General features: G+C 44.9%; 2 protein-coding genes across 6 annotated transcripts in view; both read left to right on the forward strand.

Moving 5' to 3' along the window:
- Positions 1-400: 400 nt before the first annotated feature.
- On the forward strand, positions 401-10606 carry LOC113037511 (cholesterol 24-hydroxylase-like). Its single transcript, XM_026194696.2, has 15 exons — positions 401-847; positions 918-995; positions 1273-1354; positions 1652-1725; positions 2207-2293; positions 2365-2503; positions 2652-2762; positions 2854-3016; positions 3214-3279; positions 6974-7046; positions 7553-7637; positions 7722-7832; positions 9337-9425; positions 9550-9616; positions 9705-10606. Exons 1-15 carry the CDS (start codon positions 699-701, stop codon positions 9861-9863), a joined length of 1533 nt encoding a protein of 510 aa, XP_026050481.2. The 5' UTR covers positions 401-698; the 3' UTR covers positions 9864-10606.
- A 137-nt stretch (positions 10607-10743) lies between these two features.
- ccdc85cb (coiled-coil domain containing 85C, b) overlaps positions 10744-18457 on the forward strand; it is a 47596-nt gene continuing 39882 nt past the window's right edge. For all 5 annotated transcript variants that reach the window (XM_026194064.2, XM_026194065.2, XM_026194066.2 and 2 more), the window contains exon 1: positions 10744-12211. In XM_026194064.2, the coding sequence (XP_026049849.1) occupies positions 11497-12211 (715 nt within the window). In that variant the 5' untranslated portion in view covers positions 10744-11496. The remainder of the gene's footprint in view (positions 12212-18457) is intronic.

Below are 18457 nucleotides of genomic sequence, written 5' to 3' on the forward strand. Positions count from 1 at the left end.
TTTCATGACTACAACAGGACTTTTAATGCCTGTAACATTAACTCATGATGCTGCCAGCAGTGACACGGGCACCAGCAAAACCAGCCCTTTAAAACCTGAACCATGAAATAACTGCCAGAAATCTTTATTTTTCTGATAATGGAGTGTATGTTGAACCTTTAGACTACATGTATTAAAAAATATTTATATATAAAATTATAATCTGCACATGTGTTTAAATTGTATCACATTTGCTACATTAGCCATATTTTTGCAACTTAGTCATTAAAATTTGTCATGCAATTTGTATCATTTTTTTGAGGGTAAATAAAGGTCACACAAATAAAACTCACAAAACCACATGTATCAAATACGATACGCTTAGCTTTAAAGGGACTGGGATCGATGAGGAGTGCATTGCAGAGGTCCAGCTGAAAAGCCAGGTTTTCTTGTTGCAGCTCCAGTGAACCTCTTGTTGCTTTATTTGCACCAAAGCAGCTGAACTGGAAGCACTATGGTTTCTGCTTCCTAACATATCGATATTCCTGAAGTTTAAGTGGGATACTGTGATGGAGTGTCGTGTTAATGATCTGAACTGCGTAGGCTACTTCAGTCTGAAGAGTCACTGATAACAGGCTCGCTGCTTTTATCTGGCCGTGGACTTTCTAACTGAAAGGACAACCAGCTTTAACACGGACGTCTCCGGGACATTTTCCAGGATGGCACTTTCCAGCCTGCTTCTGAGCCTGGCTGCTCGGGCACTTACGTTTCTCTTCTTTCTGCTCGTCATTGCGTTTCTTGGCTACTGCTTGTACATTAAATACATTCATATGAAGTATGACCACATCCCCGGGCCGCCGAGGGACAGGTAGGAAAGGTCGTCGGCTGAAGCAGTTATGCGGACGTTACTTGAGAGTAACTCGCTGTTTCCTCCTCAGTTTTTTCTTCGGACACTCACCAACGATGTTGAAGGCGATGAAAAATGACGGATTTATACACGACAGATTTCTGGAGTGGTAAGTTTAGCGCAAACAAAGTTTTTATGCAGAAAACACGTCAAACCATTAAGCTAACACAATATGTAGGTCAGTGTTTGGGACTGCTGCCAGCCAATGCTAGCTAGCCTGGCTGTATTGAACTGACGCAGTTTCCTTTTTCACAGCATATTTTGCCGCTAATTGCCTGTTAATTTCTGCCTATATAACAAATACATTGCAGTTCTTACTGTACTCTTTGTATTACAGTATTAATATCATTCGCCTTTAAAAGATCTAATTAAGATGTCACCTGCAGGGCCGAGAAGTATGGACCTGTTTACAGGTTAAATGTGCTTCACTACGTTTCACTGTGTACGTACTGTCCAGAGGCCACCAAGGTAAACACTTGTTACTTGACTGTTTTCACATCAGTACACAGGTGTCATTAATAAAGGGTCTATTTCTGTAAATCTGTGAATTATTGTGATTAACAGTACCTGTGTATCTCTACTGTTTCAGTTTAAAATGACTACAGTGCAACAAACCTGTTGTGTGTGAAAGTGCACCCATCAATCCTGTTGGCAGAGGTCCCTGCTAATAAACAGTGCCAGCTACTGGCCTTTTGGGGACTTGTTCACATTTAAAGCCCTCTTCTTCTTCGTCACACTTTTGTGTCATTTTGTTTCTGGTTTCAGGAAATCCTGATGTCCCCAAAATACCTTAAACAGAAGTCTGTCTATAAAAGACTCTTCAACCTGTTTGGTCAAAGGTGATGTATCAGATTATCTGAGTCACTTTATTGTAGTTGTGTGTACATACCTTATTAGTCACAATGAATAGAACTTGATAGTATTACCATGTTGTGATACTTTCCTTGTGTCACATCTTAGCATTTTATTTAACTCCTGACCTCAGTGATCATATTATAGGAGCCATGTACGAATTTATGATGATGACATTTTCATGCTGTCTATCGTAATTTTTAACAGTGATGTTTGCAGGGTTGTTGTTGTTTTGAAACTCATTGCATAATACTTTTGTGGTTGGTTGGGACAGTGATTGCCAGTATCAGGCACCTGCCTGGCAGGAGAGAGGGTGAATGTGTTGCTATAATTTGTTTAATGTTTTTATTATTTCTTTATTGTCACTGAGTTTTGGATTCTTTTGCCCCTCAGCGACTTTTAGTTTGTTCTTGAAGTCACTTCACAGATTTTTTTTTTTTTTAAATCATTGTCTTAACTGTCTTCAAGGTTTTTAGGTGATGGTCTGATAACAGCACGGGATCATGAGCGGTGGTACAAACAGCGACGCATCATGGACCCTGCGTTCAGCAGCCTGTGAGTTATGAAATTATACATCCTAATCCTTTAGTCGCTGTTCCTCTGTCTCAAACTTTTGTTTTTTCCAGGTATCTGAGAGGTCTAATGGGAACCTTCAATGAGACAGCAGAGAAACTGATGGATAAACTTGCAGAGCTTGCTGACAGTAAAACAGAAGCTAATATGCTCCATCTCATCAACTGTGTCACCCTGGATGTTATTACTAAGGTTTTTAGAGCTTCCTTAACATGCTGTTTTTTTCTTAATACTGAAGAATAAAAAATATGTTTATTCTAACTTTTCTAACTTTTTATAAAGGCTACAATCATGTTCTAAGCGTGAGTGAATTGCTGTGCATGTCTTATCTTGATAACAGGTTGCCTTCGGGGTGGACTTGGACCTCTTGAAGAATAGTTCACCTTTCCCTAAAGCCATTGAGACATGTCTGAAAGGAATGGTTACCTACCTTAGAGACATATTTTTTGAGGTATTACTTCAGCGTTTGTTGTTATGAAGTATGTCTGCCAACAACATTGTTATCAGGATGCCAGGCTAAACCCTTCAGTCTGCCATTCCAGTACAATCCAAAGAACAGACGAAATGTTAATGAGGTGAGGGAAGCGTGCCGCCTGCTCCGTACAACTGGAGCCAAGTGGATCAGTGAGAGAAAGGCCGCCATGCAAAACGGTGACGAGGTCCCCAAAGACATCCTGACACAAATCATCAAAACTGCAAGCCAAGGTTGGAGTCCCCAAATTTCACATTAGACTAGACTAGAGCAATATTTTATTCTCTTTGTGACGAGACAAAGTGAATAGAACAAATGTGACCCACAGTTTTTGATGCCTTCTCAGTTCGGTGCATGTGGTTTGTAAGTAATGTTGGAAACCAGGAGAAGTTAAATATCGATGTATCTGTCCATTCTCTCCTCATTTCAGAGGAAAACATGACTGAAGAAGATGAAGAATTTATGCTGGACAATTTTGTGACATTTTTCATTGCAGGTGAGTCTCTGTTGTTTCAGCTTTGATGTGTGAAATGCAGCTGGAAGCTCCTTTGTAGCGTCAGACGAAGCTCACTGCACTGAAGAGTGTGTTTTATTTTCAGTTTTACACAATGTGGCCACTGTTGTCTGTGAATTGTTGTCACGTGTTCACTTAGCATGGACAAAACTGTCCTTTCTTATCCAGAGGGGCTGCATAATATCTGCACACACACACTGTGTCACACAACTCTAGTTCCTGTGTTACTGACTGTTTGTCCATCCATCCATCCATCTTCATCCGCTTTGTCCGGGGCCGGGTCGCGGGGGCAGCAGCCTAAGCAAAGAGGCCCAGGCCTCCCTCTCCCCAGCCACCTCCTCCAGCTTGTCCGGGGGAATACCAAGGCGTTCCCAGGCCAGCCGAGAGATATAATCTCTCCAGCATTTCCTGGGTCTGCCCCGGGGCCTCCTCCCGGTGGGACATGCCTGGAACACCTCACCCAGGAGGCGCCCAGGGGGCATCCTTGTCAGATGCCCGAACCACCTCAGCTGGCTCCTTTCGATGTGGAGCAGCAGCTGCTCTACTCTGAGCCCCTCCCGGATGGCCGAACTTCTCACCCTATCTCTAAGGGAGAGGCCAGCCACCCTTCGGAGGAAGCTCATTTCTGCCGCTTGTATCCACGATCTCGTTCTTTCGGTCACTACCCACAGCTCGTGGCCATAGGTGAGGGTAGGGACGTAGATCGACCGGTAAATTGAGAGCTTCGCTTTTACACTCAGCTCCCTCTTCACCACGACGGACCGGTGCAGCATTACTGCAGCCGCAGCCCCAATCCGTCTGTCGATATCCGGCTCCCTTCTCCCATCACTCATGAACAAGACTCCAAGATACTTGAACTCCTCCACTTGGGGCAGGAACTCATCCCCGACCCGGAGTAGGCACTCCACCCTTTTCCGGCTGAGAACCATGGCCTCAGATTTGGAGGTGCTGATCCTCATTCCCGCTGCTTCACACTCGGCTGCGAACCGTTCCAGTGCGAGCTGGAGGCCTTCACCCGATGAAGCCAACAGAACCACATCATCTGCAAAAATCAGAGATGAGATTCTGAGGCCACCAAAGCGAAAGCCCTCCGCCACTTGGCTGCGCCTAGAAATCCTGTCCATAAAAATTATGAACAGAACCGGAGACAAAGGGCAGCCCTGGCGAAGCCCATCACCCACCGGGAACGAGTCCGACTTATTGCCGGCAATGCGAACCAAGCTCTTGCAACGGTTGTATAGGGATCGAATGGCCCGTAGCAATGGGCCAGACACCCCATATTCCCGCAACACCTCCCACAGGACACCCCGAGGGACACGGTCGAATGCCTTCTCCAAGTCCACAAAACACATGTAGACTGGTTGGGCAAACTCCCATGCACCCTCAAGTATCCTGGAGAGGATAAAGAGCTGGTCCAGTGTTCCGCGACCAGGACGAAAACCGCATTGTTCCTCCTGTATCCGAGGTTCGACTAACGGACGAACTCTCCTTTCCAGCACCCTGGCATAGACTTTCCCAGGGAGGCTGAGGAGTGTGATCCCCCTGTAGTTGGAACACACCCTCCGGTCCCCTTTCTTAAAGATGGGGACCACCACCCCGGTCTGCCAGTCCACAGGTACTGCCCCTGATCTCCACGCAACATTGCAGAGGCGTGTCAACCAGGACAGCCCTACAACGTCCAGAGCCTTCAGGAACTCGGGGCGGACCTCATCAACACCAGGGGCTCTGCCACCAAGGAGTTGTTTAACTGCCTCAGTGACCTCGCCCCCGGAAATTGGCGGGTCATTCCCCTCATCCCCAGACTCTGCTTCCTCCTCGGAAGACGTGTCAGTGGGATTAAGGAGGTCCTCGAAGTATTCCTTCCACCGCCTGACAATTTTCTCAGTCGACGTCAGCAGCGCTCCGCCAGCACTATACACAGTGCAGGTAGAGCACCGCTTTCCCCTCCTGAGACGTCTGACGGTTTGCCAGAATCTCTTCGAGGCAGTCCGAAAGTCTTTTTCCATGGCCTCTCCGAACTCCTCCCACACCCGAGTTTTTGCTTCAGCCACTGCCCGAGCCGCATTCCGCTTGGCCTGTCGATACCTGTCGGCTGCCTCCGGAGTCCCACAGGCTAACCAAGCCCGATAGGACTCCTTCTTCAGCCTGGTGGCTCCCTTCACCTCTGGTGTCCACCATTTGGTTCGGGGATTACCACCACGGCAAGCACCCACCACCTTGCGGCCGCAGCTCAATGCAGCAGCTTCGGCAATGGAGACGCTGAACATGGTCCATTCGGACTCAATGTCCCCGGTCTCCCTCGGAATGCTGTTGAAGCTCTGCCGGAGGTGTGCGTTGAAGATCTCGCGGACTGGGGCCTCTGCTAGACGTTCCCAGCACACCCTCACTACGCGTTTAGGTGCACCAGGTCTGTCCAGCGTCCTCCCCCGCCACCTGATCCAACTCACCACCAGGTGGTGATCAGTTGACAGCTCAGCCCCTCTCTTTACCTGAATGTCCAGAACATATGGTCGCAGGTCTGCTGATACGATTACAAAATCGATCATCGACCTACGGCCTAGAGCGTCCTGGTGCCACGTGCACTTATGGACACTCTTATGTTCGAACAGGGTGTTCGTTATGGCCAAACTGTGGTTAGCACAGAAGTCCAATAACAGAGCACTGCTCGGGTTCAGATCAGGGAGGCCGTTCCTCCCAATCACGCCCCTCCAGGTCTCGCTGTCGTTTCCCACGTGAGCATTGAAGTCTCCCAGCAGGACAACAGAGTCTCCAGGTGGAGCACCCTCCAGCACCCCCCCCCCCAGGGACTCTAAGAAGGCTGGGTACTCTGAACTGCCACTCGGCGCATAAGCGCAGATGACAGTCAGGACCCGTTCCCCGACCCTAAGGCGCAGGGAACAAACCCTCTCGTCCACCGGGAAAAATCCCAACGTACCGGCAGCAAGCCGAGGGGATATTAGGATACCCACCCCAGCCCGCCGCCTCTCACCAGGGGCAACTCCAGACTGAGACAGAGTCCAGCCCCTCTCCAGGAGACTGGTTCCAGAGCCCAAGCCATGTGTAGAGGTGAGCCCGACTATATCTAGCCGGTACCTCTCAACCTCACGCACTAACTTAGGCTCCTTCCCCACCAGAGAGGTGACATTCCATGTCCCTATTGCCAGTCTTGGCAGCCGGGGGTCAGTCCGCCAGGGCCTCCGCTCCTGGCCGCCACCCGGCACACAATGCACCCGACCCCTATGGCGCCTCCTGCGGGTGGTGGGCCTGCGGGAGGATGGGCCCATGTCTCCTCTTCGGGCTGTGCCCGGCCGGGCCCCATGGACTAAGGCCCGGCCACCAGACGCTCGCCCTCGGGCACCCTCCCCGGGCCTGGCTCCAGGGCGGGGCCCCGGTAACCCTATCCCGGGCAGGGTAAACTTGTTTGTCTCAAATGTAAAAAAAAATACATATTTATTACTCTTTTCAATCTTGACCGGGACCATAACATTTGCAAATGAGTAAAATATCAATCAAGAAAAAGAAACATATGATCTGTTTTTGTTACATAATGATATTATTGATTTTGAGTTAACTAGGCTTTTTAAGACTCAAAGAGTTGTGATGTAGAAATTAGGATTACAACTTCTTGATTGAGGTAATATTCTGATGCATTATTGACAAACTGGCAACATTTTAGGCCAAGAAACAACAGCCAATCAACTGGGTTTTTGCATCATGGCGCTTGGAAGACATCCTGAAATACTGGAGAAGTAAGAAGTCAAACAGAACTCAACAATTTACACTTTCTATTTACAACTTTCTATATCTTTGCATGAATATAACCTGAAACATCATCTGATTGAACCTATAAGTAAAGAGGACTTAAACAAAAGTCTTTGAGATCTTCAGAAAGCTTCTTGCTGTGACACACTTGTTGTACAGTCAGTCTGATAGATCCAGTTCTTACAATCAGTGTGTCCCTCAGATCTGACTGTCAACCCGTTGTGTGAAAACAACTTCTTCTAATTTGATCCATCAAAATATCAAACATCAAAAATATTCCCAATCCTGAGATTATATAAGTCTCAAGCCCACAGACATTTATGTAGATGTGCATTTTTCTCTATAAAAAATGTAGTTTTACATCTGTTTCTACATATTTACTCCTATGACCTGTGTTAACCTCTAAAGATGATTTAGGTAATATTTCTGCAGTTATAACTGTGTAATATATAGAGTGAATTTTGGTTTTCTAAATTGTATTTTTATTTCTTAGAGCGAAGAAAGAGGTCGATGATGTCATTGGGATGAAACGTGACATAAGCTATGACGACTTAGGAGAGCTGGTCTACCTGTCACAGGTACATGTGGTAAATTTAGTTATTCATTTATTTATTTTAATAACTCACCCAAAGTGTGCACTTCTCATTGTAACCTTCCTTCAGGTGTTAAAAGAGACTCTAAGAATTTACCCCCCAGCTCCAGGCACGTCTCGTGATGTTGCTGAAGACATGGTGATTGACGGTATCCACATACCCGGGGGATTTAGCGTTGTTGTGAGTCATTTTCTTTTTAATATGTTTGTAAGTCTAAATGATAACTACATACTAAAGACAACAAATATATGAAGCAAGATATATGGAGTTATGTAGCGAAGAAAAAAAGATAAATAACTCTAAATATGTTTTATAGAGTCCTTCAAGTCCCTTAACTTTGTTGACAGCGCTGTAAACTCTTGGCCTTCTCTCAATGAGCTTCATGATGTAGGCACATGAAGTGGTTTCAATTCACAGGTCTGCCTTTGTCAGGGTTCATTTGTGGTATTTCTCTCCGCCTCAATAGAGTTGGGATAATCAGTTGTGTTGTGCAGAAGTCAGGTTGGTACACAGCTGACAGCCCTTATCTGATTGGTTCTCGCCATAATATGAATTCTAAGTAAAGAAAAAATGACAGTCCTTCATTATTTTAAGAACTGAAAGTCAGTCTGGAAAATTGCTTAAACTTTGGGGACACATTCAAAGATCAGCAAGTGCTACGACGAGACTGACTCACATGAGAACGGCACCAGGAAAGGAAGACCAACAGTCGCCTCTGCTGCTGAGGATCAACTCATCCATGTCACCAGCCTCAGAATTAGCAAGTTAACAGCAGCTCAGATTAGAGCTCAGATAGATGCACACAGAGTTCCAGTAGCAGACACATCTCTACATCAACTGTTCAGAGGAGACTGTGAATCAGGCCTTTATGGTCAAATAGCTGCTAAGAAACCAGGACTAAGGAAAAGCAACAAGCAGAAGAAATTTGTTTGGGCCAAGAAACACAACGAATGGACATCAGACCAGTGGAAATCTGTGCTTTGGTCTGATGAGTGCAAATTTGAGATCTTTGGTTCCACCTGCTGTGTCTTTGTGTGATGCACAAAATGTAACCGGATGGTCTCTACATGAATGGTTCCCACCATGAAGTATGGAGCAGGAGGTGTGATGGTGTGGGGGATTTATTCAGAATTGAAGGCACACTGAACCCCAAACACACCTCCAGGCTGTGTAAGGGCTATTTGACTAAGAAGTAGAGTGATGGTGTGCTGCACCAGATGTCACCTGACCAATGGAGATGGTTTGGGATGAGATGGACCGCAGAGTGAAGGCAAGAGAGTCAACAAGTGCTCAGCATCTCTCGGAACTCCTTCAAGACTGTTGGAAAAACATTTCAGGCGATGACTTCAAGAAGCTCATCAAGAGAATGCAAAGGGTGGCTATTTGGAAGAATCTAAAATATAAACATGTTTTGAGTTATTTCACATTTTTTGTTTACTACATAATGCCATATGTGTTGATTCACAGTTTTGATGTGTTCAGTGAGAATCTGCAATGTAAATAGTCATGAAAAAAAGAAAAACCCATAATAAAGAAAATAAGAAGATATGTCCAAGCCTTTGACTGGTAGCGTATGTATAAACAAAACTGTCACAAAGTTGCCAGAAAAACATAAAAAATGAGGTCTTATTCAAGCAAGAACAAATACATTTATGGTTAAAATGTGAAATTTTTTCCTATTTAGTTCAGCTCCTATGTGAGCGGGAGACTGGACAAATTCTTCGAGGATCCACTAAAATTTGATCCAGACAGATTTCACCCAGATGCTCCCAAGTAAGAAAAACACTGTTTCACCATGCTGACTTTATTACGTTTCATGTTTGCACACACTTTATTATCTCAGACTAAATGAGTGAAACGGTTCACAGTAACTGAGGCTGTCTCTTATCTGTTCAAGGCCTTATTACTGCTACTACCCCTTTGCCCTCGGTCCTCGCTCGTGTCTGGGACAGAACTTTGCTCAGGTGAGGATGACAGCGTAAGTCAACATGAAGACCCGCTCACCTATAAACACACTGACTCATCTCTGTGTGGCGCTGTTGTGTTTTTTAGATGGAGGCTAAAGTGGTGATGGCCAAACTGCTCCAGAGGTTTGACTTCACTCTCGTCCCGGGACAGACCTTTGACATCCTGGATGCTGGCACACTCAGACCAAAGAGTGGAGTGTTGTGCACTTTGAGTCACAGGGATTACAAAAATAAAGGATCTTAAAGGACTTTACATAAAAAGAAATCATAGTGGTCTGTAGGGTAAAACTGTTGATCTACTCCTGCCTAAAAGCTGTGATTAAAAAAATAAATCGTTATAATAAAAACAGTATCAGATATGAATTACATGGTAAAGCGAAATGAAATGATGGTGATAATTATATATTATATATTTTTTTCATTACAATATAATTTAATTTTTTTGAGGGGGACAGCTGGGTTAAATACCATTTGCACTTGTTTGTTAATCATGCACAAACTCATTATATAGCGGTGTGTAGTGTCTTTTTTTTCATAACCACAAACCTCTTTGTGCCTACAAAACTAATATGTGTGTAAATGGAAATCATTTGGAAACAAGCGTGTTTTATATTTCTTTACCCGATTTGCTGTCTTAATGCCTTTACGGACAGTGTCCACATGGGGGCGCTGAGATCTTGCAGAGATCTCTGACTTTTAAAAAGCTGTTTAAATTCAATGTTCAGAAAAAGAACTCTCCCAGAAGTTGTCTCTGGTTTAAACACAGATGATAATATTTTTTTAATCTTTAATCAAATATGCATGTAGCTAAAGCCTACTGTCATAGGTTAAAGTATTTTTGATTTTTAACTAAATGAATATTTTGGGGCTTCATTTCAGTAAACCAGCCCAGCTTTTTAATGCTCAAGTATTGTCAACGAAATCACGGCCATTAAAAGCACACAATACATCTGTGCTTCATTTAACAATAAAGAATAAAAGTCGTGAGGCGTAGTCTGATTTTTCTTCTTTAATGAATCCAGTGTGTTTTTACGGCGAGCGCGTCCTCCTGTACCTTTAAGAAGGCCGAGCCTGAGCTCTGCGAGGCTGCGCCGCACTTTTTCATCTACCTGCTGCCCACTTCTCTCGCGCGTCTTGATTGGTCGTCTCGAGCTGAATCCTCTTGAATGATTTCAAACCCGAGTGTTTGGACAAGAGGGAGGAGAGAGGCGGGGGGTCCACTGATAATTCCGAGGCTGCTGGGTGGAAAGGATTGAGTCGTCCGTCCACTATCACACCGCCTCACTGAAGACGCTTTTATCCGAGGAGACGGTGAAACACGTCCAAGAGGACTTTTCTTATAGGTTGCGCGTTTTACTCGAACATTCGCTGTTTTGCGCGAAATTAGGTTGAATTCACCTAAACATAAAGGAAGAAGCTGGCGGATTTCACGTTTTCCATCATGTGAATGTTGTGATGTCCAGCAGAGACTGTGCACACTGTTACGGGTCGCTGTGTTTTTGCCGACAGGACTCGGTGATCGGAAATCCCTGATAATCGATTTTATATCGCTTGTTTGTTTCTGACCGACTGTGACCACCAACTGTTGTTCCTGTGAGTATTTTTTATTTATTTTACCAGATCAGTGGTGTCATTTCTTTAAAAGCTCGGGTTGTGGAAGCATCACAGTCATATTTGTGTTGTTTATTCTTTCGGTTTTATTATCGGCCTGTTGAAGATCAGGGCATTATCGATACTTTTCAGATTTTTTTCCCCCCTTTTTGGACAATGTATTCATTTTTTAACACGATTCCGCAATTGAGGTTAGGTTAGTGAGTTTCTGAGAGTTAATTTTAAGCAGCTGCATAAACGAACTGAGACTCGCAGCCGCCACAGTCATGGCTAAAAATCCGTCCGAGGGGCCGAAGGATGACCTGAGCCAGCTGACGGACGACGAGCTGCTGCGGTGCAGCAAAGAGGAGCTGGTTAGGAAATTAAGGAGGGTTGACGGCGAGAAAATGAACTTGATGATCGAGCATGGCAACATGATGAAGGACATTAACCGGCGGCTGCAGGTGCACCTTCATGAAATCCGGAACCTGAAGGAAATCAACCAGAAGCTCCAAGATGACAACCACGAGCTCCGGGAACTCTGCTGCTTCCTGGACGACGACCGACAGAAGGGCAAGAAGCTGTCCCGGGAGTGGCAGCGTTTCGGCCGCTACACAGCCAGCGCCATGTGGAAGGAGGTGGGCACCTACATGATGAAGCTCAAGGAGCTGGAAGCCAACCAGGAGACTGTGCTGAGGGAGAACTCTGAACTGAAGGAGATCATCCTCATGCTGGATGAAGAGAGGAATGGGGCAGGGTCCCGGAGCTCCATAGATAGTCAGTCCAGCTTGACCAACCTGAACGGGGGCACCAGCACGGTCAGGGATGTTGGAGATGGGAGTAGCACGTCCAGCACAGGAAGTGCCGGTAGCCCCGATCACCACAATCACAACCACATGCACAAGCCCTCAGAGAACGGTAAGATGGGGACCACGATAAGAAGATCCATGGATGACCTATCAGCACCACATCATCACAGAAGCATCCCCAATGGACTGAATGGTGAGTACATGCACTTGTAAACACACCTGGATGCCACAGTCATCATGCACGCCCCACATTATGGGGTTTCTGTAGGGAAGTAGAGCAGTCGTCAACTAATCGGAATCTAAAAGTTCCTAAATAAAAACTTTGGTCCAATTCTTTCTTAAAACCATAGGTGTCAAACTCTGGCCCGCTGGCCAAATTTGGCCCGCAGCCTAATTACATTTGCCCCTCGAAGCCATACCAAGTTATTATTAGAGCTGGCCTACTGGTATTATACAGCTAATATATATTGTTTAGTATTAAGCTTTGCTTGTTCCATATTCAGTTTTTCAGCAAAACTTGTTTGAGTCCATAAGAAGAGATTCATTCTTAAATCTGGAGGAGATTTATTTTTCAATAAATATTAATGTTAGCCCGCGACCTTGTTCCAGTTTTGAATTTTGGCCCACTGTGTATTTGAGTTTGACACCCCTGCTTTAAACAATGGGGAATTGGCCCTTACACCTGTATTCCTGGGCTCTGCTGCTAATAGAGACACACTGTGTAGTTACTGCGCGTATGTGCTTGCTGTGGCCGCATATGCTGATCAGAACTGTTGGGATGGATTAACACCCATGGGGTCTTGGCTTAACCTCACTGTAAAGTCTTGATTGGGGTGATTATGAAACACACAGCATCTCTTAAGTGGCCTTTTCAGCCCCCACGCCAACCTGTCATTTATGTCTGCACTGATTTAGGTCACTGCACTTGTGCTTCTCAATGAAGGAGACTTATCTTAATAGCTTTCAAAAGGGGATCAAGCAGATTGATTTTTTTTTTTTCTCCTTGGGGTTGTTCACTGATTATCTTTGTTGTCTCTGGCTGTGGGAGAGGACTCATATCTGCTTAGGGCCCCCGGTTGAAATGCGTGGCTTGGGACCAGAAGTCAATGTCCCTGTTTTTAAGACCTAAATACATGACTGAAAGCTGCAAGTGGGGATGAAAAAGCCATGATGGAACAGGAGGACACTAAGCCTCGTTTAGCAAGCACACGGGCTCATAACCCACTGTGATCTGTTTTGTGAGAGGAATAAAGTCTGTTTCACGTGTGTGTGTTTGGGGGGGGGGGGTTGGACCTTATTTTACCCCGATTTACAAGGACAGGGCAACCGCAGCAGAATTTAGGCTCAAAGCAAGCAGCTTCAAATCAGATCACACCGGTCACATGTTATCCATTGGACATTCCTGGAATTGTGCGCTGAGAAAACCGTGAAGGTAACATAATATAAAAGAATGGTTGCATGCACGAGGGGCTCTTAATCCGCAAACACACACGCACGTATACTCGCACAACACGCAACATTTTGGTCTGTGCTCTGCTGTTATTATGTAACATCCACATTGTGTCTGCGGCAGCTTAGCGCCTCTCTCAGCCTTTATGTGCGAGTGTGTGTGTGACATTGTGCGCCCCTGAGTCTCGGGCTCTGTGTGTTCATCACTGACAATGATGTACACATTTCTAACAATACGCTGGCATGGGAAAGGGCCGCCTCATTTGAGAGGTTTATTATCTCATTGTTAAAACCTATGCATTTGTAATGAGACTGACGCTGCGTCGTCCCAAACAACCCTGAGAATCGCAAATTATTCTTGTGCTGTAAACAGCGCGGGTCTGGTAAGTAACAGAACAGCTATTGACATTTCCTAACATGTCAGGAAAAAGCAAGGCTACTCTCATAGGAAGCTGTTATTTACACACGTTAGATTGCTTTACCCAGAAGCGTGCCGGTCGAGCAGGTGTTTCATCGCTTCCACCCCGAGTAAATAATTCTTAAAACCTTGCTCGAATAGCAGCCTGGCTACCTGTTACATGCCAGAGCGAGGCTGAGGGGAGGGTGAGTAGAACGGGCTTCTTCACCGGCACAGATTTAGTCAGTTGGCTGGTTGAAATCCGAGCGGAGTGGCCATCTTTGCGAGGTCAGATCTGGACGTGGTGTGAGGTCTGCAGAGTGGCTTTTTATTTAATGCTGTCCAAATGCCAGTGGCTCCCCTGGGCATTTAGGAGACAAGCTCGAGGATTGCTGCACAAGTGCTAAATGAACAGCATCTGTCAGCTTGCCAGACACACACACACACACACACACACACACACACACACACACACACACACACACACACACACACAGAAAACAAAAAGAAGAGATTTTTTTTGTGTGTCTAAAACGAACAACTTTCTTTTTTTAGCCAAGTTGCCTTAAACTTTTTAATGTCAACTATTTAAATTCGTTTTTCCATCTTGGCTGTTGCACATCTTAAAGATTTTCATCTCCTTTGAGGCAAAAGAGACAACTGGGAAGAGGGTGGGGGGAGGTAGGGGGTGCATGAAAGGGAGCCCAGCAAAGGGTCCTCAGTGGGTCTTGGTGGTGTTGGGGGAGTGGCTGAATGGCGGTAAGGGGTTGGCTGGGAAGCTTGGGAGTGAAGCCGGGACTGTTGGAGGGCACATTGCGCTCAAAGGAGGTTGGGTTGTGGAGCTATCCCGCTGTCTGCTTAATTGAATTTCTTGTGCACTCACATGGCTCACCCCCACCCCGATTCACCCCACCCTACTCCCCCTACCAACTCTTCTTCTTTTGTGGATATAAGGACAATGTGTGTGTGAGACGGGGTGTGCGCCGTTAACTGTGAGGCTCCTGTTTAGAAGTCCTAGAAGAAAAAGCATTGGGGGTTGCTTTGAGTACAGCTCAGTTTTCTAATCTAAAACAGTGACTTATATTTCCAGACTTTTAACGTTTGCATTCGCTTCTGGTGGTCTGGAACTTAGTTCCAGTCAAAGACCGCCTGAAACATGATGCTGTCACAGAGGGCTCGCTTTAGGCTCCCCTACAGTGCCGCACAGATTGCCTGAGACTCACACAGCCACACTCGGTCTCCAAACGAGTCAGGGGGAAAGGCTGTCCAGATGAACTGATTAGGATCCTCTCTGCAGTAGTGCTTCTTTGACCTTTAGACATTCTTACACATTCCACTGACCTTTTAGCTGCCAGGGATTGTAAAGAGCAGTCTGTCGCACACAACGACGTTTACGCCTGATGTCCACAGTTTCCTGACTTTTGCAAGTGCTGCTGAGCACGTTTCAGTCTATAAACTTTAGACATGACACGCTGATAGGAACCATCAGTTTACGTGTCCTTCCTTTTCTGGGAAACAAACGCCTTGATGATGAATTAACTTGACTTGCATTTGCTGCATTCTTTGCAGCACTTATCAAGACTTCCAATCTAATAATCTGCTGAAACTCTCACCTGGACAGGAAATGTTTTCTGTTTTAAAACCGCCCCAGATAATAAGGTGTAAACATGCTACTTGCATGTGTTTGCTTGTAGCTTTAATTATTTTCTACCAGTTTCCACACTACTAATGAGCCAGTTTTGATTTGATAACTCAAACTGTCCGAGCTTTGCCATGTTTAAGGCGAGAGCCACATACTTGATTTAGCACAGAGTTTAAACTGGACGCTCTTCCCATTTTTCCAGGCTTGGGACTGGGTGTAAAGCAGATGTCAAACCACCATGCAGGTGCACACGAATGATCACTATGATAGGACGTGTTATTAGAGATGGAGATGGGTTTTAGTGAAAGTTGTTACTGTGGCTACGGCCCAGCTAACCCGGAGGATCAGGTTTCTCAGACTCAGTTGAAGAAAGAGAGAAATTTACGCTGTCATCGGCATATTTTTGGCCGCTTGTAACATTTTAAGATCTATCCGCAGTATCGCAGCCCCCGCTGTGCTGTGGATTTCACTTCTCATAAATTATTCCCATTCTACAAAAAATCTTCCCTTTCATTGGCTGACACTTGTGTACCAACACAGATGAATAAAACGTGTAGTAAATAAGACTCTGATTCAGTAAATACTTTTAATTGGGCTATGCAGGTGCAGCTGGTTAATCCATTACTTTCACACAGCCTAGTGCGAGTGTTTTCTTTGTAAATGTGTGCGTGCTTGGGGCCAGTGAAATTTGGAATAAAGCCCAATCATTGGTGACACCTGCAGAAGTATACCAAAATGCTGGTATACTTGATTATTAAAACTTTTCCCCTCCCTTTTCCCACAGGCTTGTTTTTACCAGTTCGTATTATTCTAGTCACACTGCTGCAGTGGGTGGGCTCATTTGCTATGAAAAAAAGAAGAAAATTCAGATTGGGTGAGCACCAAGCCATCCAGAGCTGACCTTTGAGCCCTACAGTCCAAAATTCAGGATGTTAGTTTGCTGTTTCACTATAAACATAAAAGTTTGCAGAGCGTTACAGGAAGGCAGAAAGCTGCAAGTATGGCTTCTGAATAAACAATGGGGACTTTGTCTTGCTAGTAGCTTAGTTAATGAGCTGGCTGGCGAGCAATTAGCAAGCTTGGATAGATTATTTTCCTTATTCAGTAAAAATGCTTGAGTGGAATAGTGTGCAAGCTTGAGAACAAAGGGGGGATAAAGTGCACATTGCAGAGAAGCCACAGTAGTGAGTGGCTGACATGTTAGCGACTGGCTCACTAGCTGACGTAGTTCGTCAGCTCTGCGATGAGTTTTCTTTCATTTATTTATTTAGAGTTTGTTACCGCCCAGTGTGTCAGCCCACTCAGCTGTGTGTGCTGCTCGCAGAAACCAGTCAGATAGGTTGGTGATTCACCAGAGATTAAGATGTGTCAAGATACTACTTTTGAATTTTGGTTTAGAGCGTCATGCAAAACACTTGTGCCGCCCGTCTTTTCTTTACGTTTTGGTTCCAGGAAACCAGATTTCTTTGTATATGTTTGTTTATTTGTTTAAAGTGATCTTGAGCAATAGTTCTCCTGGCTTTTGCTCTTTTTTTTTTTTCTTTGACATTGGCTACTTTTCGCTTCATTTGTAACTCAGTCCTTAGAGATAAACAAATAAATGTCAGGATTTAAAACTATCTGTAGCAGACGACCCGTATATGAACATCATGTTCTTAGGAAATAGAAAATGGCCCTCTACTGTTGAAGCATCACCAGAAATGGATTCATTGGAAGGGTGGCTGTCAAGACGCCATTCTTAAGGAAAGCAGGGGGAGAAAAATGCTGATGTGTTGGGTAATTACACCAAATTAGACGAGAACTGGACTGAAAATCAGTGGTGACAGGACTTGTGGAGTGATGAATCTAAACTGAGTGTATACAGAGGAAGTCAGGAGAGTGGGATAACAGTGACTGTCTACAACCATCTTCAAAACACGGAGGCTATCTCATGGTTCAGGGTGCCTTTCAGCCAGTGGTGTTGGAGTTATGAATGCAGATGAATCAGTCTATGTGGAACAGCTTCATTTTTCAGCCTCAAGAAACCTGGAGAACTATTCCTGAAGACTAAAAGAAATGACGAGAAATCTGGTCTAAGATGGTTCTTACTTTTATATACTGTATGTGCATGTATATCTATGTATGTTTGCACTCTATTCAAAACATAACAAAATGGAAAATACTAAGGAGTGGCTCAAACGTTTTCCCCAGTACTCTATATATTGAAGCGTGCCCCGATCTCCTGCAACTACTTTCCCGAGTAAAACGTTTTGTTCCTGAGAAGCTGTGCCTTAGTACAATATGTTTAGTCACTCGGCTGAGTCATCCACCAAACCAACCCACTCAGGCTGAAATTAGGTTCAAATTACTCCTAATTAACTGACTGAGAAGTCATAAAAATGCATGTTTAAACTGGGGTCTTTAGCACCTGCCGTTGCTACATGTATGTGTGCTTTAATGTATGAGGTGCCACAGTCGGTGTGAACTATTCCCCTCTCTCATGTAGCGATCTTCCTCTTTCACTCCGTTTTCATTTCCTTTTTCGTTACCCTTAGGGAGTGACATGACCTAAAAGCTCACAATAAAAGTGTAGAGCCAGCCGTCTTTGTTGGCCACCAGCGTGTGTTTGTATACTTCATCATACTAAAGAAAATTAGTCATGTCCACATTCATGTGTGACAGAAGCAGTTTTCTCTGCGTTATGATTGATCAGTTACTTTAAAAGCAAAGGATCAAGGATTATTTTCATCTCCTCACAGTAGTCCTGAACTAAAACACCCTTTATAGTCAGTTTTTATGGGGAAAATCAGTCTCTGCCTATTTTGTCTGCATTAGTTCAAAGTCTTCATACAGAAGAGTTTGTTACTTCTAAGGAAAGTTGGGTTTTTGAATGGTTCCCATGTTTTTCTTCACTATATCTCAGCCAGCGACTCTGTTTCTCTGTGTGAGCTCCTTTCTTGTTTCAAAGGAAA

This window comes from Astatotilapia calliptera, chromosome 15, assembly GCF_964374335.1.
Source record: "Astatotilapia calliptera chromosome 15, fAstCal68.1, whole genome shotgun sequence".
NCBI lineage: Eukaryota > Metazoa > Chordata > Actinopteri > Cichliformes > Cichlidae > Astatotilapia > Astatotilapia calliptera.